Raw genomic sequence first — 20,946 nt, 5'->3', positions numbered from 1 at the left:
CAGTAGAAGTGGTTCCTGATCTCTGGGTCTTGTGTCTGTTTCAGAGGGTCTTGCTGTCGGCGTAGGATTTGGAGCTGTAGAAAAGACTGCATCTGCCACCTTCGAGAGTGCCAGGTAAGCCAGTTCATGGAGCGTGGAGCACGGCCCTCACAATCCTTTGTCCTCCACACTAACTTGGTACCTGGGTCAGATGCTGGTACAAGCTTGCTGAGCATCCTCAGCCCCGTCATGGCAAGAGTAATGACATGAGAGGAAGGTAGTGTCGTGTGTGAGTGAACTACTCAGACAAGTGGGCTTGCACAGCCTTTCTCACAGGAGCTGGCTAACAGGTAGCCACTCTGCAAAAGAAACCAAGATACAACGGCGCGCTGTCCTCTAAGCAAGTGGTGTCTAAAGACGAAGCAGAAGGGTTAGCAGAGGCAGTGATCAATGCTGTGTGTGACTCCTTCCTTTTGGAAGCCGCCTTTTCTCTTCTCACTGGACTTTCCTGGCTCCCCAGTTTTCAGGTGTCTTCCCAGAAGGCTCTTTGGCCTATTTCTCACCCATGACCCATTCTTAAATGTCGGTGTTCAGCAGTCTGTCCCTGAAGCAGCCTCTCTTTTCACCCTGTGCACATTCTCTTCCATTTCTGTGACCTATTCTCCATCTGTTTGCTAGTGATGCCCAGATCTGGCTCCAGCCTAAGCCTGAGCTTCTTCCTATGGACCCGACTGCCTTCCAGACACCTCTGGACAGGTGTTTCTTTGTCTCCACACTCAGCGTTCCACAGTGGAGCTTTACTGTCCCGTCCCTGTCCTATGGGGCCTGTTCCTCCTTCAGGGTTACCTCCCACCAGCTTGCATTTTGTCAGCCAAGCCACATTCACTGTCCTCCTCACCCTCTGAGTTTTCCCCTTTCTCTCCACCACCAGAGAGTTCTTCCTCTCACTTAATTCCATTGAGTCAAACAGGGCCTCTGTGTGATCATGGTCTTGAATCGCATGTCACTTATACCTCAGGTGAGAAACCCCACAAGGTTTCATAAAACTCACAAAGCCATGACCACTCAGTCCTGCAGGCTGAAGGCCAGCAGGATGGGGTCTCATCTCCAAGGGCCACACTCTCAGCTGCCTCCAGAGGACCAGGGGTACAAGGACAAGTGGAAACAACAGGATGAAGATATCTGGGAATGGGGAACACTGAGGGAACTTAACACATTCACTGTTACGATTAATATTTCCGCCAAAAGCCGCCCGAGCCCCACCGCCACGTGTGAGCTCTACGCCAGCCGCCCGCCCCGAGTTAGGCCCAAATGAATACACAGAAACTTGTATTAGGTACAATGCTGCTTGGCCAATGACTAGGATTCCCATCTGTTGGCTCAGTCTTAATTATCATAAATCTATATATTTTATAAGACTTATCTTATCGGATGCCTTATTGGCGTCCCTCCTTGCTGGTGGATCAAATCATGCCGCTGGAGCAGGAGCGGAGGGGAAAAGAGGGATGCTTCCTGTTTCTCCTTCTTTTAATATGAGTCTCCTGCTATGTCACTTCCTGCCTGGAACACCACTTTTCTACTACATTTCCCAGAATCCTCTTTGACTCCTAGTCTCGTCTACTTGCTGTCTCATTGGCCAAACAGTATTTTATTTAACAATCAATAAGATAAACATACACAGTACATTCCCCATCAGTTCAGTTTGTAAAAGCCTCCCGTACAAGAATGAAGATCTGAGTTTGGTCTTCAGAACCTATGGAGAAGAGAAGCTAGGCAGCGTGTGCATACCTGTAACCCTGGCACCAGGGAGGCAGAGACAGGAGGCAGAGACAGGAGGACCCTTAGGACTAGCTGACAGCCAGCCTAGCCTAATAGATGAGCTGCTGACTAGTGAGACACTATGTCTCAAAACAAAATGGTGGACAGTGCCTGGGGAGCAACACCCTAAGGCTGTCTTCTGGCCTTCACATGCTCAGGCACACACATGCATGTAGCCCCCAAACATGGACACACACACACACACACACACACACACACACACACACACACACACGCACCTCTTAAGTCTGATGGGTCAGAGTGCCTAGCTCATTGCCTTCAGACAGTCCAGCAGGAAGCTCTTCTGCTCCCCACCCCACACTGTAGACGCCTCCTGTGAAGACCAGCCCTGTGTCTACTGGCCAGGTGTATCAGGAGGAGTTTCCTGTACCACCCCTTTTCCATCTCTGCATGAAGCCTTTTTGCACCCCTGGAGGGCTGAGGCTACATCTATATCGACCTTTGTACCTGTGTTCCAGATGCAATGGAGCCCTATGGGTTCAATGCCCTCATGGTCAGACCCTGCATCTTATATTTTAAAATATATGTCAAAGCCTGTCTGTTAAAAGTGTGCTTGCTCCATGAAGCCCCAAACATGCAAGGGGCACTGGCATGCTGTAGCTTGAATTATGTCCCACTTTTAGCTCATTCTTCCTGCCTCTTGGACTCCTAAGCCATTTTCACTTTAGCCTCATGGTGAAAATGATGCCCTTTTGTAAAAATCAAATCAGAAAGTAGATGGGGGAAGGAAGGAAGGAAGGAAGGACCTTTAGAATGTAAGAAATATCACCCCAAACAAAACAAAAATAAACAACCAAGGGCTAATGATGAGTCATGACATCCAAAGACTACTCTGCTCCCATGTCCTGGGAGAGGGCAGGCTTGGCTCTCTGTCCTCAGTCACTTTGAACTTGGCTTCATCAGACCATGAGAACCTCTAGGGTCAGGCAGTGTCCCTGGGTCTGAGAGCCCCAAGGAACTGACCTCATGAGCATTCAGAGACCAGACTCTCCCAGAAATGGGAGACCACATGTGCCCCAGGAAACCAGTGCCTGCAAGTGACAGCCAAGCCCCAGGCACTGTACTCATAGGCCAGGCTCTGTCTGGTGGTACCATGCCCCCTGACATCCTGGTATCAACTCCGATATCCCTCTCTGCAGTCACCTGCTCTTTCTGCTGGTCTCTGTGAATATTCCTCAAGGAAATAGAACAAAAACATTTGCAACATATCCTCCCTGAATTACACTACCCGTCCATGGGTCTCTAGAGCTGGGGGTAGAGTGCCAGGCCTCAGTGTTTTGAGCCATATGAGCAGCTCTGTATATACACATCACTAGGTGCTTCTTAGATCCCCACACACCACTCACCTCTGGTCACAGCCTGGGGTAGAGTTGTTGGGAGATCTGCTGCCACCATGGCCGCCACTACACATACAGAGTTTGAAGGAGCAGAAAACTTGAAGCCAGTGAAGGAGGAGAAAGATGCTCCAACCTTCAGCCCAGCTCCCCGGATGGAAACCCCACATAAGTTTTAACAGTTTACATCCTTTCTTCCTGATTCCTGTATCCTTACTCTTGCATGATAAACACAGAATGGGCTCCCAGACAAGGCTTGTTAATCCTTTCTGCTTTAGTTCCTGCTTTAAAGCAGTGGTACTTAACCTTCCTAATGCTGTGACCCTGTAATACAGTTCCTCATGTTGCAGGGACCCCCAACCATAATATTGTTTTCCTTGCTACTTCACAACTGTAATTTTGCTACTGTTATGAACTGTAATGTCAATATCTGATAAGCAGGCTATCTGATATTTGACGCGAGTAAAGGGTCATTCGACCCTACAGGGGTCACAGCCCACAGGTTGAAAATCACTGCTTTAGATGGATTCTCATGAGAAGGAAGGTAGTGAGTGGCAGGTGAGAATCTGTCTCTCTGGCAGCCACAGGTTGCGGGAGGAGAGCTTGAACTGCAGATGGGGCAGGCCATGCCTGCGATGATCTTTGAATCTAGAAAAGCAGGCTGCAGGAGCATCCGTGTGCCCTACCAGGGTCCTGCCCTGGATTACCGCCTGCAACTTTTGAACGACATGTATGGTAGCCCCCCCTTCACCCTCCCACCCGCTTCTTAGTTCTGTGTAAGGAAAGGAGATTGTAGTTAACTGTATGACAATAAACCCAACCATAGTTCTTAGATGAATCGCTGGTGAAACCGCCATGTCCCCAGCATTGGCAGGACAGCAGAGGTGGGGTATGGTGGCACTGAGTAGGGGACTCTGCTCCTGCTCCCTGTCTGTTTGGAGTCTCCTGAACTCACCCAGTGCTTCGTTTAGACCCTAAATAAGGACCCCAAATTTTAGGGTCTGGTGGTAGCTGCAGATGCTGAGTCTCCTGATATCCATTCATTCATTCATTCACTCACTCACTCACTCACTCGCTCGTTCACTCGCTCGTTCACTCACTCGTTCATCTGTGTGCACTTCAGTGGGCCTGGGTGCATCCTCCACATTGTGCCAGTTGCTGTGAAAAACAGTTTGTATAAAGCTCTTCCAAGTAGCATGAAAAGTGTCCCAGTCCTTCCAGTAACAGGGTACACTCAGCTGGCATGGATGTCCCTTCTCAAAGGAACCAAGGCATAGTGACCACGGACTAGAGAAGAGAAATGCTCATGTAAAGGAGACTCCAAGAGCAAAGTGGTGAGTGGCTTCAGAGCCTGGGAGAGATTTGAGTACATGCATGCATGGCCTTTTCCGAGGGTTCATGAAGCTAAGACAGTCCAGGCACAGAGCTAAGGGCCTGGAATAATACCTGCATATGTAAGGGGGCTGTAAAATGCCCCATGGTCCAGGAACTTTCATGGGGAATATGCGCTTTCAAGGATCTCAGATGGATGCTGCAGAGGGGAGAGGAGTATATAGCAAATTATCTAAAGAGATCAAAACCTGAGGCCTTCACTGTACAAGGCTGTAGAATACAAACTGTGTACTCTATCTTGTTCAGAAGCCACAAATCCAGGATGCCTCAAGACAGACCCTTAAATATAAGTAAGAACATGATGAAGAGACTGTAGAGATGGCTCAGTGGTTAACAGCACACTTCCTGCTCTTCTAGAGGACCAGAGTTCAGTTCAGTTCTCAGCACCCAATCTGGTGGCTCAACATTGCCTGTGACCCCAACTCCACAGCGCTTAAGTTTCTCTTCTAGCCTCTTCAGGCGCTCATCCACCCACCTTAACACACACACACACACACACTGAGAGAGAGAGAGAGAGAGAGAGAGAGAGAGAGAGAGAGAGAGAGACAGAGAGAGAGAGACAGAGAAAGAGAAAGAGAGAGAGAGAGAGAGGGAGTGAGGCATGCATACACGTACATAGCATGCATGCTATAGCAATAAAAATAATAATAATAACAAGAAGAATATAAAATCCTTTTTAGGAAACACAAAAAAATAAAATAGAGACAAAAATCAATTAAGAGAACAAACTACCACCAAGGAAAAGTCACATTTGCAAAACTACAGATGTGAAAAAGACATCATATCCATGTGACCAGCTTCTGCCAAATTGTCAGTATTGTCAGAATCAGGGACCTTGAGAGACACAGTCCAGGGCAGGCCAGAGAGGTTGCATATTAGGTGCTGTCCTGATTGGTATCCCAGAGCCATCAGGAGAAGCTGACAGAAATCTAACCCTGCTATACCATGTCGTTACCAGCAGTGTTCCACTGAGGAAAACATACCCTTTTACGTAGTCATTAAGATCTGGGAGACTTAGGGGCTGAAGAGATGACTCTGTGTTGAAAGTGCTTGCTGTGCAAGCATTGTAGCCCAAGTTCAGATCCCAAGCACCCACATAAAAAGCAGTGTGGGGTACATGGGGAAGGGCCTAGGCCTGGCCCAGGATGATGTGGTAGACTTTGGGGAGCCCCTTTTGAGGGCCTTACCCTCCCTGGGGAGTGGAGAGGGGATGGCTAGGGGCAGGTGGGATATTGGGGGGGAGGGGAGGGAGAGGGAGAAGGGATTGACATCTGAAGCAAGCTTGTTCCTAATTTGAACTAATAAAATAAAATAAAAATTAAAAAAAAGCAGGGTGGGATGACACACACCTGTAATCCCAGAGTTGAGGGCTGCAGACAGGTGATCCTGGGGGCTCCCTGGTTAGACCGTGTAGCAAACAGTGTGAACCACAGGTTCAGTGAGAGATGGGGTGTCCCTGAAATCCCCCCATTCTGCTGTACACACAGACAGACAGACAGACAGACAGACAGACAGACACACACACACAAAAGAATTCAGCAACTGTGTAGGAGGCATGCAGTGTGTGTCTGTTTGGTCTTGGAGCTTCTCCACATAGCTAATCTAAAGTAAATGATTTATTTTGAGGTTGCAACAATGAGGATGCTTTTTAACATTTAGTGATAAATAGGAATCCAAAAATCAGACAGTAGTTTTGCAGCCAGACAGGAAGATCCAAAAAGACCCAATGCAAATGCTGATAAAAACAAAGCAGACACTACAGTTTCACCTCCCCCCGAGGTGGGGAGCCTCAGAAGGGATGTTTATGAAAAGGGAGCAGACATGAGAGGCGTGCATTTTTATGCACCTGTACCATGAGCTCAGATGGTTTAAAGGCAAGCCATGGTAGAACTGTGAGGAGAGAAGCTAAAACTGAAATCCTGTGGGGAGTACCGTGCCTCTTTTAAGGCTTGTTAGGAACACGGCCAAAAAGCGAGCAGGGTGGAGAGCAGGCATTGTAGACATACATATCCTAGGTGATTCCTTTGTTAAAACCCGAGTGTATTTTTGTATGTGTGAGTGAGGGTGTGTGCATGACACGGCATGCCTCTGGAGATCAGAAGGCAACCTCAGGAGTCAGTACTTGTTGTGTAACAAAACTTTCCAGGGGAGACACAACACACGCCTGCTCTCCACAGTGAGGGAGCCCATGGCAGGCAGACCAAAGCAGAAATACCACCAAAGTCCAACTTGGTGAACCAATGGGTTTTACTGGGGTCACTTACAGGAACTTACAGTTGCATCATCAACACCGGTGACAGCTCACAAACGCTGGGAAACCTGGAGTACACTACACAGCCACAGGCAGCTCAATAGGCTGGAGTGTGTCTTTCCCAAGTGTCTCTGCTCTAACCCTCTTGGAGGCTGCTCGGATGGTTTCTGCTTCCTCCAGGCAGCTGGTCTTAAGAGTGAACTTCCCAATAGCTCTTCTCCCCCTAGCCTCTTCTTGACAGCTAAGCTCAAGTCTTTGCAGCACAGCTTACTGAGAAGTAGAAGCTTAGCTTTGATTGCTTACTCTGGCAGGGCCTGGGCCTGGTGAATCTGGTCAGTTTCAGGAACTTCCTGCAGCTATTTTGAGTTGTTTACCTTCCTGTCCAAAGAGGAATGTTTCAATCTCGAGGATACTCGACAGTCCTCTCTTTCTAACTTAATCAAAACAGGCTGGTTTGCCACTGCATACACTAGGCTAGTCTGCCCAAGAGCTTTAAGGATTCTGCTCCTTCTGCCTCCCATCCTTCCAGTCATGCTAGGATGATGAGTGGGCTACCATCCTGGCCTGGATGACCCAGGCCCTCAATGCTTGCACAGCAAGCACTTTTCCCACCGAGCCGTCTTTTCAGCCCTGAAACCTTACCCTTTTAAAGCACACATGCTAGTTTCCCCAAGTTGATTGGTGCCGTGCCACAGAGTCATTATCATTCAGGTCATTATCATCCAGGCCCCATTATCAGACTGCAGTGTGATATTGTTGATCATCATTAACAGAAGCAGTAGACAGCATAATTTGTGAGTGGGCATTTAAAACCAGAAGCCGTACTAAGATGAGCACGATCTACGCTGCAGGGGAGTGATGGAAACCAGACCATCTATGAAACTCAGAACAGGGCGAGCCTTTTACAGTTGTGGTGTGAATTCCAGCCAAGCCTAAGGGCAGCCAGCTGCGATAAGTGGGGATGACGCTGGAGAATGGAGTAAGTAAAAGCTGAGGAAGCCCCGAGTGTGTTCTCTGGGCAGGTGGACAGATGCTATCAAGATAGAATCGCCTTGTGCCCACAGAAGGGAAGCTAGAAGGATTCTAGGGAGGCAGGTTGGAGATCAAGCATATCGCCCACCCCTTGGCCTGAACCTCACCCAGCCTTGGTTTAGACTCAGGATGGAGCCCCAGAGGTGCCTAAGCTAGGATGGCCTGGGGAGGGGGGAGGGCACTCGGGAGTCATGGGAAGGATTCCACCACAGAACAAGACGTTTGCTGATCTCTATGAACAAACTTCAGGAACCCTGAAAAAAGGAAGGGCTTCAATGCCGAGGAGAGGAAAAAGAAAAACTCACCTGAGGAGGAGTTTAACCCAGACCAAAAATGTTGTTAGTGTGGAGGGGGCATTTCAAGGTCAGGTGTCAAGGAGCCCCAGTGAACCGTGGGACAGTGATGGGAGAGAAGGAGGGCTGACATGAATCAGGGAGTTTTTCAGCTCATGCAGACTGCTGCCCAACAACAGTGACTGTAAATGGTCCCATCCTCTGTAAGGATGCCAGCAGTTCCCAGCCAGCCTCTCCAGGAAGCCATTGTCGTTCTTCAGAGGTCTGTGTTGCTGAGCTGAATGCCAGTTAAGGTAGATGTATTGTCAAAGCATTGTGTGGGGTTGGGGGTGGGGGCTCAGAGGACACCTTATGGGAGTCAGTTCTCTCCTTCCACCTTCTGAGTCCTGGGGAATCAAACTCAGGTCATTAGGCTTGGCAGCAAGCCCCCTTATCCACTGAGCCATCTCACCATCCCTCAATGCACTTTTTAGTTCTGACTTCCAGTGGGTTCTTCATTATTCTTGGGGGATGTGTACATGGACACAGCTAACCAGGTTTGGCTCAACGCCTGTTTCTGTAAATATACTTTTATTGAAGCACAGATTTACTCATCAGTCTGTTTACATGCTGTCTTTGGCTCCTTGGCCGAGTGAGTAGTTGACACAGACTTCTAAAAACAAAGTATTTTCTGACTTTTTACATAAACTTTATGGACTCAGAGGTAGTGGGCACAGTCCATAGCTTTGACCCAAGTTCACCATTGAGCCCTTAGGTGCCAAACTGTCTCTTCATGACCTCATGGGCCCAGTTTGCATCTTAGAGTGAGAGTCTCACCTCTCACCTATATGTCAGCCTTCACCACCAACAGAGAAGAGTAAAAAGTAAATATTACAATAAGGTACTTTCTTCCTTTCCCAGCATTTTGCTCTGACCTCGTAAGACAAGAGGCAGGAATCGGTGTGTCGCTGCTGCCACCAGGTGCCAATATGCTGTTACTGCTCTCCTTACTTGCCCAGTGTCCTTGCTGAATCAGGGGTTGGGCAGCTTTTCCTTCTAAAGTCATTAGCCAGCATGGATGTAATTCTATCATTTTGAAAACTGAGGTAGGAGGATTTTACAAAGTCAAAGCTGGCCTTGGCTACATATAAATTATCAAATGAGCCAGCTACCCAGCAAGACCCTGTCTCAAAAAGGGAACAATGGCCATGGATGTGGCTCTGTCAGTAGACTGTGTGTCTGTCCTGCACAGGGCCCTGGGTCGACCCCCCAGCATGGAATAAACTAGGTGTGATGGGGCATGTCTGTAAATCCTAGCACTTGGGAGGTGAAGAGAGGAACATGAGAAATTCAGGGTCATTCTAAGCTATGTAGTGAGTTTGAGGCTAGCCTGGGACACATGCGACACTGTCTTAGAAAAGTCTCCCCCAAGTCAAGAAGACTCAGCCAGTCATGAGCAGCCTGTGGGCCAAGGGAAACATGGCTTAGCTTTGCTTTGCTTTCTGACCTGGTCCCCTGGGGGTTTCTTTTGGTTTCGACCACAAAGAAATTCCAAAGACCATATGTCCTGGGGGAGTTTGATGATTAAAGCGATTTTCTTTCGTAAGTACCATTAAGAGGAGACCACACCCGCATCCCTCACTTCAGGGTGAACATAATTCAAACCAGCAGGAACAGCAAGGGCAATTTATGCCTAAATACTATGTGTTGCACTCCCATTTCCAGCCTGGGCGAGGGGTGTTTATAGTCTGTGAACGCCTGGACTGATGGGATCAACAGGTGTCTTGGTGCAGAGCCATGCAGGGTGGATGGTGCTGGCTGGCCACAGACTGACCACGAACGACCCACAGAAGCAGTCCCCTTCCCCGGCCATGGTTACATGCATTTCATGCTGCATGCCCAGCTGGCTACTGCTGACCCCTGTCCAAACACTTCATCAAGGATGTCTGGTGAGTTAGCCTGCGTTCAAGAGCTACTTGCTCAGTTAGGACCAACTTTTGAGTCTGTGTCTGCTAGCTTAGCAAAGAGTAGAGCTCATAACTGACATGTTTTCCTTTGGCTTACAAAATGCAAACATTGCTATATGATCAGTCATGTAAGACAGGAATCGTTAATTGGCCATTTACTTAGATTAAAAAAATGGTGATGGGTGTTTTTTGTTTTTGTTTGTTTGTTTGTTTTTCCTGGTTCACCAGATCACATGGCAGTGTGTGATTGTCCCTCTATGCACAAGTCCACCTGCCTTCAGGGACATCCCAGGAAGACCCTGTCTTCCTCTGGGTTGTTGATCTTGAGCTCTCCCTGCCCTCTGATTTGGGCATCCCTGGTAGTGTTCTCTAGGCTGACGTGTGGCAGGTGAGCCAGCATGAGAGTGTGCAGACAGCCTGAGCCAGGTCACATTCTCCTCTTCACAGCCCTCCACTCACCTTCGCTGCCATCCTTAATCTACACTCGAAGCTCCTGCTGTCACTTTCACCTAAGTGAGCAAGCATTTCTCTTGAATCCATCCAACGGTCATCTCTGGAGTTCTAGGGTGATCCACAATCCCTTTCCTTCCATTTTCCTTTCCAGGCCACGGTGGCACTTGAAAATGGCCCCCAGCGCCACCGTGTGGTGGTCTGGCATCATAGCTCACTAGGTGAGGTAATAGAGAAGATAGACTTGAGAAGCTCTTGAGAGGATTCTCTGAATTGGTGTTGGGCTTAAACAGAAATTATACCTATATCGATTCTCTCCATATAACTACACCCTACGTGTGTATTATCTATCACTCTGTCTTTATCTTCTATCTCTGCATATGTCTTTCTGCCATCCGTGTCTGTAGGCCTCGGTAAACATTCCCTAGATGTTTTGTAAAGTAGCATTTCTATAGCCCTGCTCTCTGGCTCTGAGCATGTCACACCTCATTTAGTTCATCACCGAACAGATTCATCATCATTACTCCTTCTCCCAAGAATTAAAATAGATCTTTTATGTGACACTCTGTGAAGCGACCAATAGAGCAGGAAGCTACTCTAACCAAGGAAGGCAGAGGATTGGGGGCCCAACCTCAGAGCCCCCCACAGCTTTTCTCTCTGTCATTGTGACGCATGCAGTGTTTAGGAACTTTGATAAGATTATTTTATTCTATGTGTATGAGTGCTTTGCCTGCATGCATGTTTGTGCACCATGCCCACAGAGGTCCCCTGGAACTGGAGCCATGGATAGCTGTGAGCCTCCATGTGATTGCTGGGAACTGAACCCAGGTCCTCTGCAAGAGCAGCGAGTGCTCCTAACTGCAGAGCCGTCCCCCACCCTCTCCTGTGACTGTTCTGTCAGTCTTGGATAGTAACAGAAGTAGATGGGACCTGAGGAGACCGTGGTTAAGAGCGTTCTCAAGGACCATCGAGATAATGTGACATCAGGTCACGCATGCATCTTCGGGTCCTTCCTTTGATCCTCAAGCCCCATCTTTTTGGAGAATGGTAACATGAGCAACTATCCCAGCCATCTCTAGTGGAAAAATACACTTGTAGTCAAGGACTAATGGGCTCTAAGTGATCTTCAGAGACAAGCTTGCTTCTGACGTTTTGTTTTGTTTTGTTTTGTTTTTTTCAATTGATGCTTTCAAGCAAGATTCTGGGTAGAATAGACATCCACTCCCAACACAGAACTCCCCCTCTGTGCTCTGAAGGAAGACCTTGATTAAGCTGGGGAGAAATAACAGCAGACCACATATGAGGAGCTCTTGTCTTGGGAGACAGGAGGCCTGTACCCAGCTCCTTCCTGAGTCCCGAGGCTCTTCCTCTTCCCTAAGAAAGACGTCTCTGGCTCTAGATGTCCTCTAGAAATTTCAGACCTGGCTTGCCACTCAAGGTGGCTCCCACATCCCCGTCATGGCTGTATTTCTCTCTGCTTAAACTTCAAGAAGACCCTTTCCAAATCTAGAGGTAAATCTTGAAGCCCAAGTGAGCTTTGCAGGACTGCCCCATTTGTGCTATGGAAAACCTGAGTTCAAAGGATGAAGGCTTCCGGGGGCCTTGACACAGAATAGGGATGTGCAAATCACCTTGGGACCCATCTTCAGGATCCATGCCCCACCCAGGGCATCTCAGACTCCATCTGCCCTGTTCACACACAGGTCCAGAGATCAGGAAAAGGGTGCAATGTAGAACTGAGCCCTCCCCACTCTTGCACTGCTGTGGCCCACCAGTTGGAGCCTTATGAGTGGGCATGCATCTTCATTTCTCTTAGACACACACCCAGGAGCAAAATTGCTGGGCTCCATGTCATTCTATGTTTAGCTTTCCATTGGGGTTTTGAAAACCGCCTCGTGAGTCAAAAGAACAGGAAGCAGATGAGACCAAGAGTTTGTCATTAGTGCTTTAAAGTGTTATTCCCCAGACATAGATGCATGCTCATCCCTGCGCAGTAAACTGTGTGTGCCACCATCATGATGAGGATAGGTGTCTCGGCGAGTGCCTGCCAGGTGCTCAGTGCCTCGTTGTCCTTTCCTCTCATTGAAGCACCCACAGAAGAATGGAGGGGGGCTCTGTCCACAGACCATCTCCTGTCAGGGACAAGCCAAGCCCTTGTCCTGGTCTCTGGCCCTGAGAGAGAGTGTTGGGGGCGGGAAGCAGGCCTGACTTCCTACAGCGTCTCCCTTATTGCAGATCCTCTGAAGGGTGTTGTCAAGGGGCATGCAGTAAGAGGGTTCAGAGCCTGGCTGTCTGAGGTGGTGGGCAGCTTTTCTCTGTAAAGCATAGGTAACAGTGGCAACTGCCGTGGGGGATGTCCCAGCAATGACCTGAGTTTGTCTACAGAAAGCACCCACAACAGTTTGAGACAGGCATGCCACAGGGCTGTCTATATTGTAGGAGATAGGAGGCCCCCTGCTCTCTTTCATCCCAGAGCCAGCCCAAGCCCCAAAGCAAGTGCTCCACCGCTGCTCACACAGAGGATGGACATGGAGACAGCTTCTGCAGTGTGCAGAGCTCAGGCCCGGGTCTCTTGGACCAGAGGCGATCTGGGTGTCTCCCTCAGGTACCAGGGTTGATTCCTGGCCGCGGCGCCCTCTCCAGTCACCTTCCAAGTGCAGTTCATAGCCCTGCCTCTTGATGTGTTCCTTATCCCTTGCTCTGACAGTTCCTGCCCAGTTTCCTTAACCTTCACCCTGCCCAGGACCAGGCAGTGTGCTGGGTACCAACGTCTTTCCCAGAAACCCACAAGCAACTTTAGAAGAGCCAGCCCTGTGCCCAGCCAGAGAGTCTTTCTTTTGCTTCCCTAATTACCTGGACTCACTCCCAGGCCCCTCTGATCTCACCGCACACATCACTGTCTCAAAACAAGGAGGCCTCCGAGCTCCCCCACCCTGCAGCCACTTCTCCCCCCATCAACAGCACAAGGGGCCCTTTATGCCCACCCCTTCCTCCTCCACCACTGCTTCAGCCGCCCCCACCCAAGTCCCTGGCGACAGGGGCTGGACGTCTTGGCAGCAGGAGCCATAGATTCATAACATGTGCTCTGTTAGCCTGGAGCAGCTAGGGGAGGGGCAGGCCCACGGAGCCCTGTGGGAGCCAGTATGCTTTCGATGTGGCTTTCCCAGGCACTCAGGATGACATGCTCTCTTTCTCCTGCACCACTCCCTCCATCCTCCCCAGCAGCTGGTTGCAGATACCCCCCCAGCAGGGGTGTTGTCTTCCAGGACAGACCACTGAGGCCACAACACTCCATGGGGAGGGTGGTCTCTGTCCCCATACCCAGACATTTTGCATAGGGAGCTGAGAGGTAGCTTTGGGACATTAGTGCCCATGTGGTACTGAACAAGAACATATGTCACCAGTGGTCTGTTTATAATGATTGCTTGGTGGGGGCTGCTGCAGAGGTGTGGCCATTCTTTAGCAAGCGGTGGGGTTTAAGTTCTGCCCATCAGAATCCAAAACTCATGAAGCTGGCAACTCCTGAGCCCCTTCCACATGGAGACCTTGAGTCCTGACGTAGCCTGCTGTCTATGCCCACCCCCCAGTCCTCTGTGTGGGAGAAGATGTCCTCTTCATTTTGCAGATGTGAGATGTCCATATTACTGCTCAGCGTCAGGGCAGAAGTGGGGTTTGAACCTGAACAGCCCAACTCCAGAGCCTGTGTCTCTAACCACTGCCCTTCTTTGCCTCTCGAGCCACACATCTGTTGTAATCTAAAGGCACACGAAAGTGTCCCCCAAAGTGTTAGGGAACCGGGGTCCTGTCAGGGCAATATGGCAACTCTCATTGTGAGTGCCTTGGATGTTGTCTGTGGAAGTCCTGACACAACTATCAAGTTCATCTTCCATCTCCCTGGTCATACTGGGAGGCAACATGTGCAAAATTACCCCAGTGAGACGCAGTCTGTCCATCCAGTCCCATGGGAAGCAGGCATTAATGTTGAAGAAGGATTTGGGTGTGTCTACAGGTGCTTGTCACTCCGGCGAGCGCTGTAGCCATTGATGGCGGCCCTGTGTGGTGGGTAGTAAAGGATGAGTGGAAGGGAGAAGGGGAGAAAGGGCTGGAGGCACAGGGAGGCAGGAAGGGACACTCCATGTGGGACAGGTGGGCAGATGGGCAAGGTCATTGATGAAGATAGAGATACAGAGCAGGGACCACTAGTTCTAGAAAGTTCCAGAATGGAGGTGATGGTGGGGAGAGGTCCTTACATGGCAATAGGTCCTGGCTAGTTCTGGTCAACTTATAGTGCATTAGAATGGGTCCTAGGCCCTCTACAACTGGGAGCACTTATAAGATGGGAATGGACAGGGCAAGTGGGGACGCAGGAGGTTGGAGAGAGACAATGGGGACACATTGTTACACCGATGCACAGGGAAGACAGCCATGTGCCAATGGCGGCAGAGTTTGGAATGATTCAAACAAACGGCGTCCTCAAATCTTCAGATGCCACCCAGAGCTGGAGCAGGCAGGAAGAGCTGCTGAAGAAAGCCTGGCCCGTCTGATCCCTTGACTTTAGACTTCTGACCTTAAGAACCCTGAGAAATCTCTGTTCTCACAGCCCTGGGGAACCCAGGCCTGGGCCTCTGACCTGGTCCCTACTTGGCTTTCTCAACCATTTCCTCCTATAAAGCCTCAAGGTCACATTGCGACCTCCATCCCATCCTGCCCATGTGTCTGGTTCTCTTTACCTTAGTTTTGGTAGGAGGAGCTTGAAATTTGGGAGGCTAATCCTCCCTGCTGCTCCTGGGTTTCCCTCAGTTCAGTTTGAACCAGACTGCAAAACAGTGGCCCTGCTCCTCCACCTCCTTCAGCAACCCTCAGAGTGTGGCCTATGAGAGTCAGGGCTGTCCGTATTGGAGCTATTAAATTGTCATAAGAAAGAGGCCTTTGTCGCAGGAACACAGCCCTCAGCTCAGTCACAGAGACAGATTGTGCCAGAAAACAAATAACAGAAAAAAAAAAAAAAAAAGTTCAACCACAGCATTCTTTAGAACTTCAGTCATCTGCCTCCCGTCTGTTCTCTAAAAGACGAATTTCCTTTTATCAGTGTAATTCCTTCAGATAGGTTATTGGCTTATAATTCCATCCAGAACAAAGAGCTCTGTGAAGACCCTTGCCCAGACCATCTGCATGGCCTGCACCCTGCTCTGGGACATACAAACACAGGCCTGCAGTGAGGACACAGAGGCCCCTCAGGCATCGGGTGTCCAGGAGAACCAGGGACTCTCAGGCCTCAGGTGCCCAGGGGAGCTAGGGCTGCTGTGGACTTTTCAGTCAGGAGTCAGCAGGGCTAAGCTATGAACGAACACCTTAGCTCCCAAATCTGTATTCAGATCAAAACTGACACCTGCAGACCAGACCCTGGGGCAAAGGACCTCTTGACAGAGGTAGCCCTCAGGTACTGCCATCTGGCCAGGAAGTCTCATGTTTGTCTCCTCCACACATTCACCTCCCATCCCCACCACCACAACACCACAAGTCTTCTCAGGATGTTTCCCACAAAGCCCTGGGTTCTGATAGCGAGTCTGGGCCTTAAACCCGTGCTTGGGACTCCCTTGATAAACATCTGTAGGGCTGAGTAAGGGAGGCCTGGAAGAAGACCTTGGCCTTTAGGGAGTGAGGCCCACATCCTGGTGGTGAAAATGAACATAACTCCTAAGGTGGATTTAGCTTCCTAAATGGGAATGGAACCCAGGGCCTGCCACTCAGCTGTATCCTCAAACCCTGGATTATTTTGTGATAGGAGCTCACCATGTAGCCCAGGGTGGCTCCACACCTGAGATACTCCCTCTCCATCTCTTGGAATGCTGAGCTCACAGGTGTGTGCCACCACAGTGGTGAGAATGAACTAAAAATATTCAAGATGTGGCTGGGGTGTAGCTCAGTTGGTAGAGTACTTGTCATGCACCAAGCCTTGGGTTCAGTCCCCAGCATGACGTTAACGGGGCATGGCAGCACTTTCCAGGTTGATAAATTTGGAGGCCAGCCTGGGATACATGAGACTCTGTTATTTATAAATAAATAAGTCCATAAGGAGAATACATCCATTCAGAGGAGACAGTACAATTTGTGTTGGGTGAGTATTATAATCTGTGGCACAAGGGGGACCTTGGCAGATCCCATGGTGGGTCGGGTAAGGGGCAAACATGCCATGCAGACCTAGCCTGTGTGGGAAGTTTCACTAGGGGAAGGGGAGGGAGAGAGGGGAGGCTGGAAAGACCTGCCTGCCTCTTCAGAGTGAGAGAAAGTGAGAGGAAGTAGATAGAGCTTGTCTCTTAAAGGGACCTTTTGCACTTGTATAGAGAGCCAGGATACTGCTTGCTATGCTCCCCAAGGGGCGGGGCCAAGGTATACCTGGATGCTAACATTAGGGGCTCTGTCTTGTCCTTCTCCAAGTCCCAAAGCCCGACTTCCTGAACCAGGAATGGGGATCAAATATGAACATACACCAGAGCCATTGAAGAACACAGAATCCAGGCTCTAACCCTGACATGGCATGTAGCATGTCAGGGATGGGCCCCAGCATCTGCAGTTCCCAGGAGCTCTGATGTACCACACAGTATGAGAGACAGCTTTCCAGATGGAAAGCGGGGGGGGTGGGGGCTCACACACACACACCCTACCCCTGTACCCTCTGCAGGGGCCATGTTCTCCCATACATGTGTGTCTTCTGTATCTGAGTGCATCGCCTCTGGCTGAAGCCCAGCAAACAAAGTTAGCTCAGGTAGAGGGCAGTGAAGGAGACACTGGATTCTTATGTCCTGAGGGGGGGGGGGGAGTGCAGGACCTAGTGCAGAGTGACATGGGGAGCCTTGTTCCAAAGCCAAGCATGTGACTTTTCCCTTTCCTCTGTGACAGTTCCCTTAGCTTGCGAAGCTGGGCGCACACGTATGCGCATGCCCACTTTCACTTTTATTACTAGTAAAATATACATGCCTAACACTTATTCCCATGGTCTTTCTGTGGTGCACAGACACATTGCTGTACTGCCAGGACCACCATCCATTTCGAGAACTCTCTTTCTTGTTCCAAGCTGCAACCTTGTACAGCTCTCTGCTCTCTCTCTCTCTCTCTCTCTCTCTCTCTCTCTCTCTCTCTCTCTCTCTCTCTCTCTCTCTGTCCTCCCCCCTCTCTCCCCCTCTCTATCAGCTGACTGTCCTAGAGGCTCCTGATTTGTCCCCTTGCGTCTGGCCTAGTCACTTAGCACAATCTTTCTGAGGCTCATCTATGATGTAACCTGTGTCAGTGTCCTTCCTTTCAAGGCTGAGTCATAGTCACTCTCACGAAGGGACCATGTTTTGTTTCTCTGTTCACCTGTCAGTGAACAGTCAGGCCATTTTTCTTCCCTTCGCCCTTGTGAACAATGCAGCAGGGGTGGTGTGCAAACATCTCCTTGAGGCCCTCCTTTCAGTTCTTCTCTGTGTGTATTCAGGACTCATTGTGATTTGCCTGGTAACTCTAGAGGACTCTGACAGGGCGTGCTATCTTGGCTGTCACACTGTGCTATTGGGCAAAGGGACACAACGTGGACGGAGGAGACTTTCACCAATACTCAGGGCCAGAGACCGGACATATAGGATGTGCTCAGCCCTGAGTGTGTCCCCACATGGCTGTGGCCACACATCCACCTTGCTGGCCCTGTGGCAGGGAGAGTGGGAAGGAAGTGGGAGAAACTGCTCTGATTCCAGCCGTGCCCCCCAGCTGTACCTCTCACCATTAGCCTCATGACTCCAGCCATAGTCACTCCTCAGCCAGGTGGGTAACATGCTGCATGAACCCTGCTCTGAAGCCAGGCAGTGGCAATGGGTAAGCATCAGACTGTATTCCCCTTCCTGCTCTCACTCTCGGGTGTCTGGTGCCCAGGACACAAAGCACCAGTGATGCCCATACTCGGCCCTTCCTCCTTCCTGAGTCATGGTTTCCTCATCTGCAAAACAGGAGTTGTCAGGAGAAGAAAAAGCAAGAGCCTGGTGGTCAGCCCACCAAGGTACTTCTGACAGTCTTAGGAGGGACAGCGATTATACCCCTATTCTGTCCTTCTTTGTACCTTGCACTGAGACCCACAGCTGGTATGGTGGACTCTGGTCCTGTCTTCGAGTTCCCCAACCCCATTGTTTAATAACTAGGTTAGCTTTGTAAAGTCACCTTCTCTGTCTTGGACTTTCAGTCTGTATAAAAAGATGCCAACCATCCCCAGGCTGCAGTGTTAGAGATAGAAGGCAAGGACCCTGTGAGTCTCTAGACTGGTTCTAGAACTAGGGAAATCACAATGTCAATTCAGATGATGGCAGTATTATGGGGTTGGGAAGGGAGTGCTGCCTCTGGTCATTTAATAAGTAAAGTCAGTAGGACTTGGGGTACAGTTAGATGAGGAGGATGGTAGCAGCTGCCTCCCTGGGCAGTGGTCTGAAAGGTCTCCACCCTGCTGGGCTTCAGAGATGGCTCAGTGAGTAAAAGGATTTGCTGTTTAGGTGGAAGGACCATATTTTAAATCCCTACAGCCCGTATAAAGCCCAGCATGGCAGCTCCTACAGGGAGATGGGAGGCAGAGACAGGGTAAAGATTTCTGGAAGCTTGTGAGCCAGCTAGCCTTGTGGTAAACAGCAGGAGAACAACGGAGAGATCCTGTTTCAAAAAGATAGAAGAGGATGACTGCTAGCCAAGGTTGTCCTCTGACCTCCACATTCATCCTGTGGTATGCATATACCCACATTGCTATGCATGAATGTGCTCCAGCATATGTGGGAGCAGGCACGCAGGTGTGCACGCACATATACACACATAGTCACAAACATACACACAGTGCACATACTCAGTTGCAAATACACACAGTCAGTCACACAGTGCACACACAGGCACACACTCACCTGCACATATGCACACAGGCACACAGTGTACACACTCACATCCACACACCACAGTGCGTATGCTTATGGGAATGTACACATACACACACACACACACACACACACACACACACATATATACACACACACTCACATCCACACACTCACAGACACACAGGGTATATGCTTATGGGCATGTACACACACACACACACACACACACACACACACACACACACACACGCCCCACACTGTGCTGCAGGGGAGAAAGCTTGTCACTCAAGGCTCCAGTGCTACCGTGATGCACCTGCTTGAAACTTCCTGTTCCATCCTGCTGGCTCAGGCCTGCCTGGTCTGCTTGAATTTGGAGCTGTTTGCCTGCCTTCCTCATTGGTGCTGTCTTCCATTGTCACCTTTAACCCAGAATCTCAACTTTTTTTTTTTTTTTTTTTTTTTTTTTTGTCATGTCATGTAGCCCTGGCTAGCCTGGTGTTCACTATGTATCCCAAATTGGATTCAAACTCATGCAATCCTCCTGCCTCAACCTCTTACGTGCTGGAATTATAGGTGTGAGCCACTACACCTAGCTCTGTGTTTACTTGTTTGTTGTTTTACTGTTTTTAAGAGGTCTTACCAAGTAGTTCGGGGTAGCCTTGAATCTGCTGTCCATCTGCCTCCACCTCCCGATGCTGGCATGGCCCACATGCTCGGCTCCAATGTCTATCTCATTCCCCGTCTGGACGCCTCACCTTCCTTCCTGACACGGACAGGCTTCTCCTGCTCATGTGGTTTGTCCCAGAGTCTGTCACTCGCCATTGCACCGGTCAGGAACACCTGGCCTACCTCTTCCTGCTGGAGCTCATGTCTCAATGTGACCCATGGTATTAACTTTCACATTCAAAGTTCCATTGCTGTTTTTCTCTCTGCGGTTTAGTAAAACACACAGAATCATGTCCCTTGGCCTTGGACTTTGCAGAGGGAGACACAAGGAAGTGTAGCGGGGAGGGTCACCTCTAAGGACTTCAGAAGTTCCTCTCCTCACCTAGCAGAGCTGTGAGAACAGCTGGAGCGGGCACTGAAAGCTCACAGCACTACTATGTGAGACACATGTAGGGCAGGAGCTCAGACTTGTGCAGTAGACTTCCCTGGGATGCCTACTTACCTTCTGTTACAAATCTGAAGCTTTGCTGGGCATTGGTGACACATGTCTTTTATCCCAGCACTGGGAGGTGAGGCCAGCCTGGTCTATAGAGCGAGTTCCAGGACAGGCTCCAAAACAATACAGAGAAACCCTGTCCCAAAAAAACAACAACAACAACAAAAACAAACAAACAAACAAAAAATCTGAAGCTTTAAAATACATACTATTTCCTTTTTGAGATGAGGATTCATGTAGTTCAGGCTGGCCTTAAACTTACAGCATAGCCAAGGATGGTCTTGAACTTCTGATCCTCTTGCCTCTCTATCTCAAGAGCTGAGATTGCTGGCATGCCGCACCACACTTGTTTTCTGCAGTGCTGGATGGAGAAACAAGCACTCTAC

The 20,946-nt window shown here is 49.6% G+C and overlaps 1 protein-coding gene across 3 annotated transcripts in view; it reads left to right on the top strand.

Annotated features, from left to right (window-relative positions):
• The window catches only part of Slc39a11 (solute carrier family 39 member 11), a 412,078-nt gene that overhangs the window by 345,304 nt on the left and 45,828 nt on the right, over positions 1–20,946 (top strand). For all 3 annotated transcript variants that reach the window (XM_027425778.2, XM_027425779.2, XM_027425777.2), the window contains exon 7: positions 45–114. In XM_027425778.2, the coding sequence (XP_027281579.1) occupies positions 45–114 (70 nt within the window). The remainder of the gene's footprint in view (positions 1–44; positions 115–20,946) is intronic.

Source organism: Cricetulus griseus, chromosome 7 (assembly GCF_003668045.3).
Source record: "Cricetulus griseus strain 17A/GY chromosome 7, alternate assembly CriGri-PICRH-1.0, whole genome shotgun sequence".
Taxonomy (NCBI): domain Eukaryota; kingdom Metazoa; phylum Chordata; class Mammalia; order Rodentia; family Cricetidae; genus Cricetulus; species Cricetulus griseus.
This window is presented reverse-complemented; position numbering and strand designations above follow the sequence as displayed.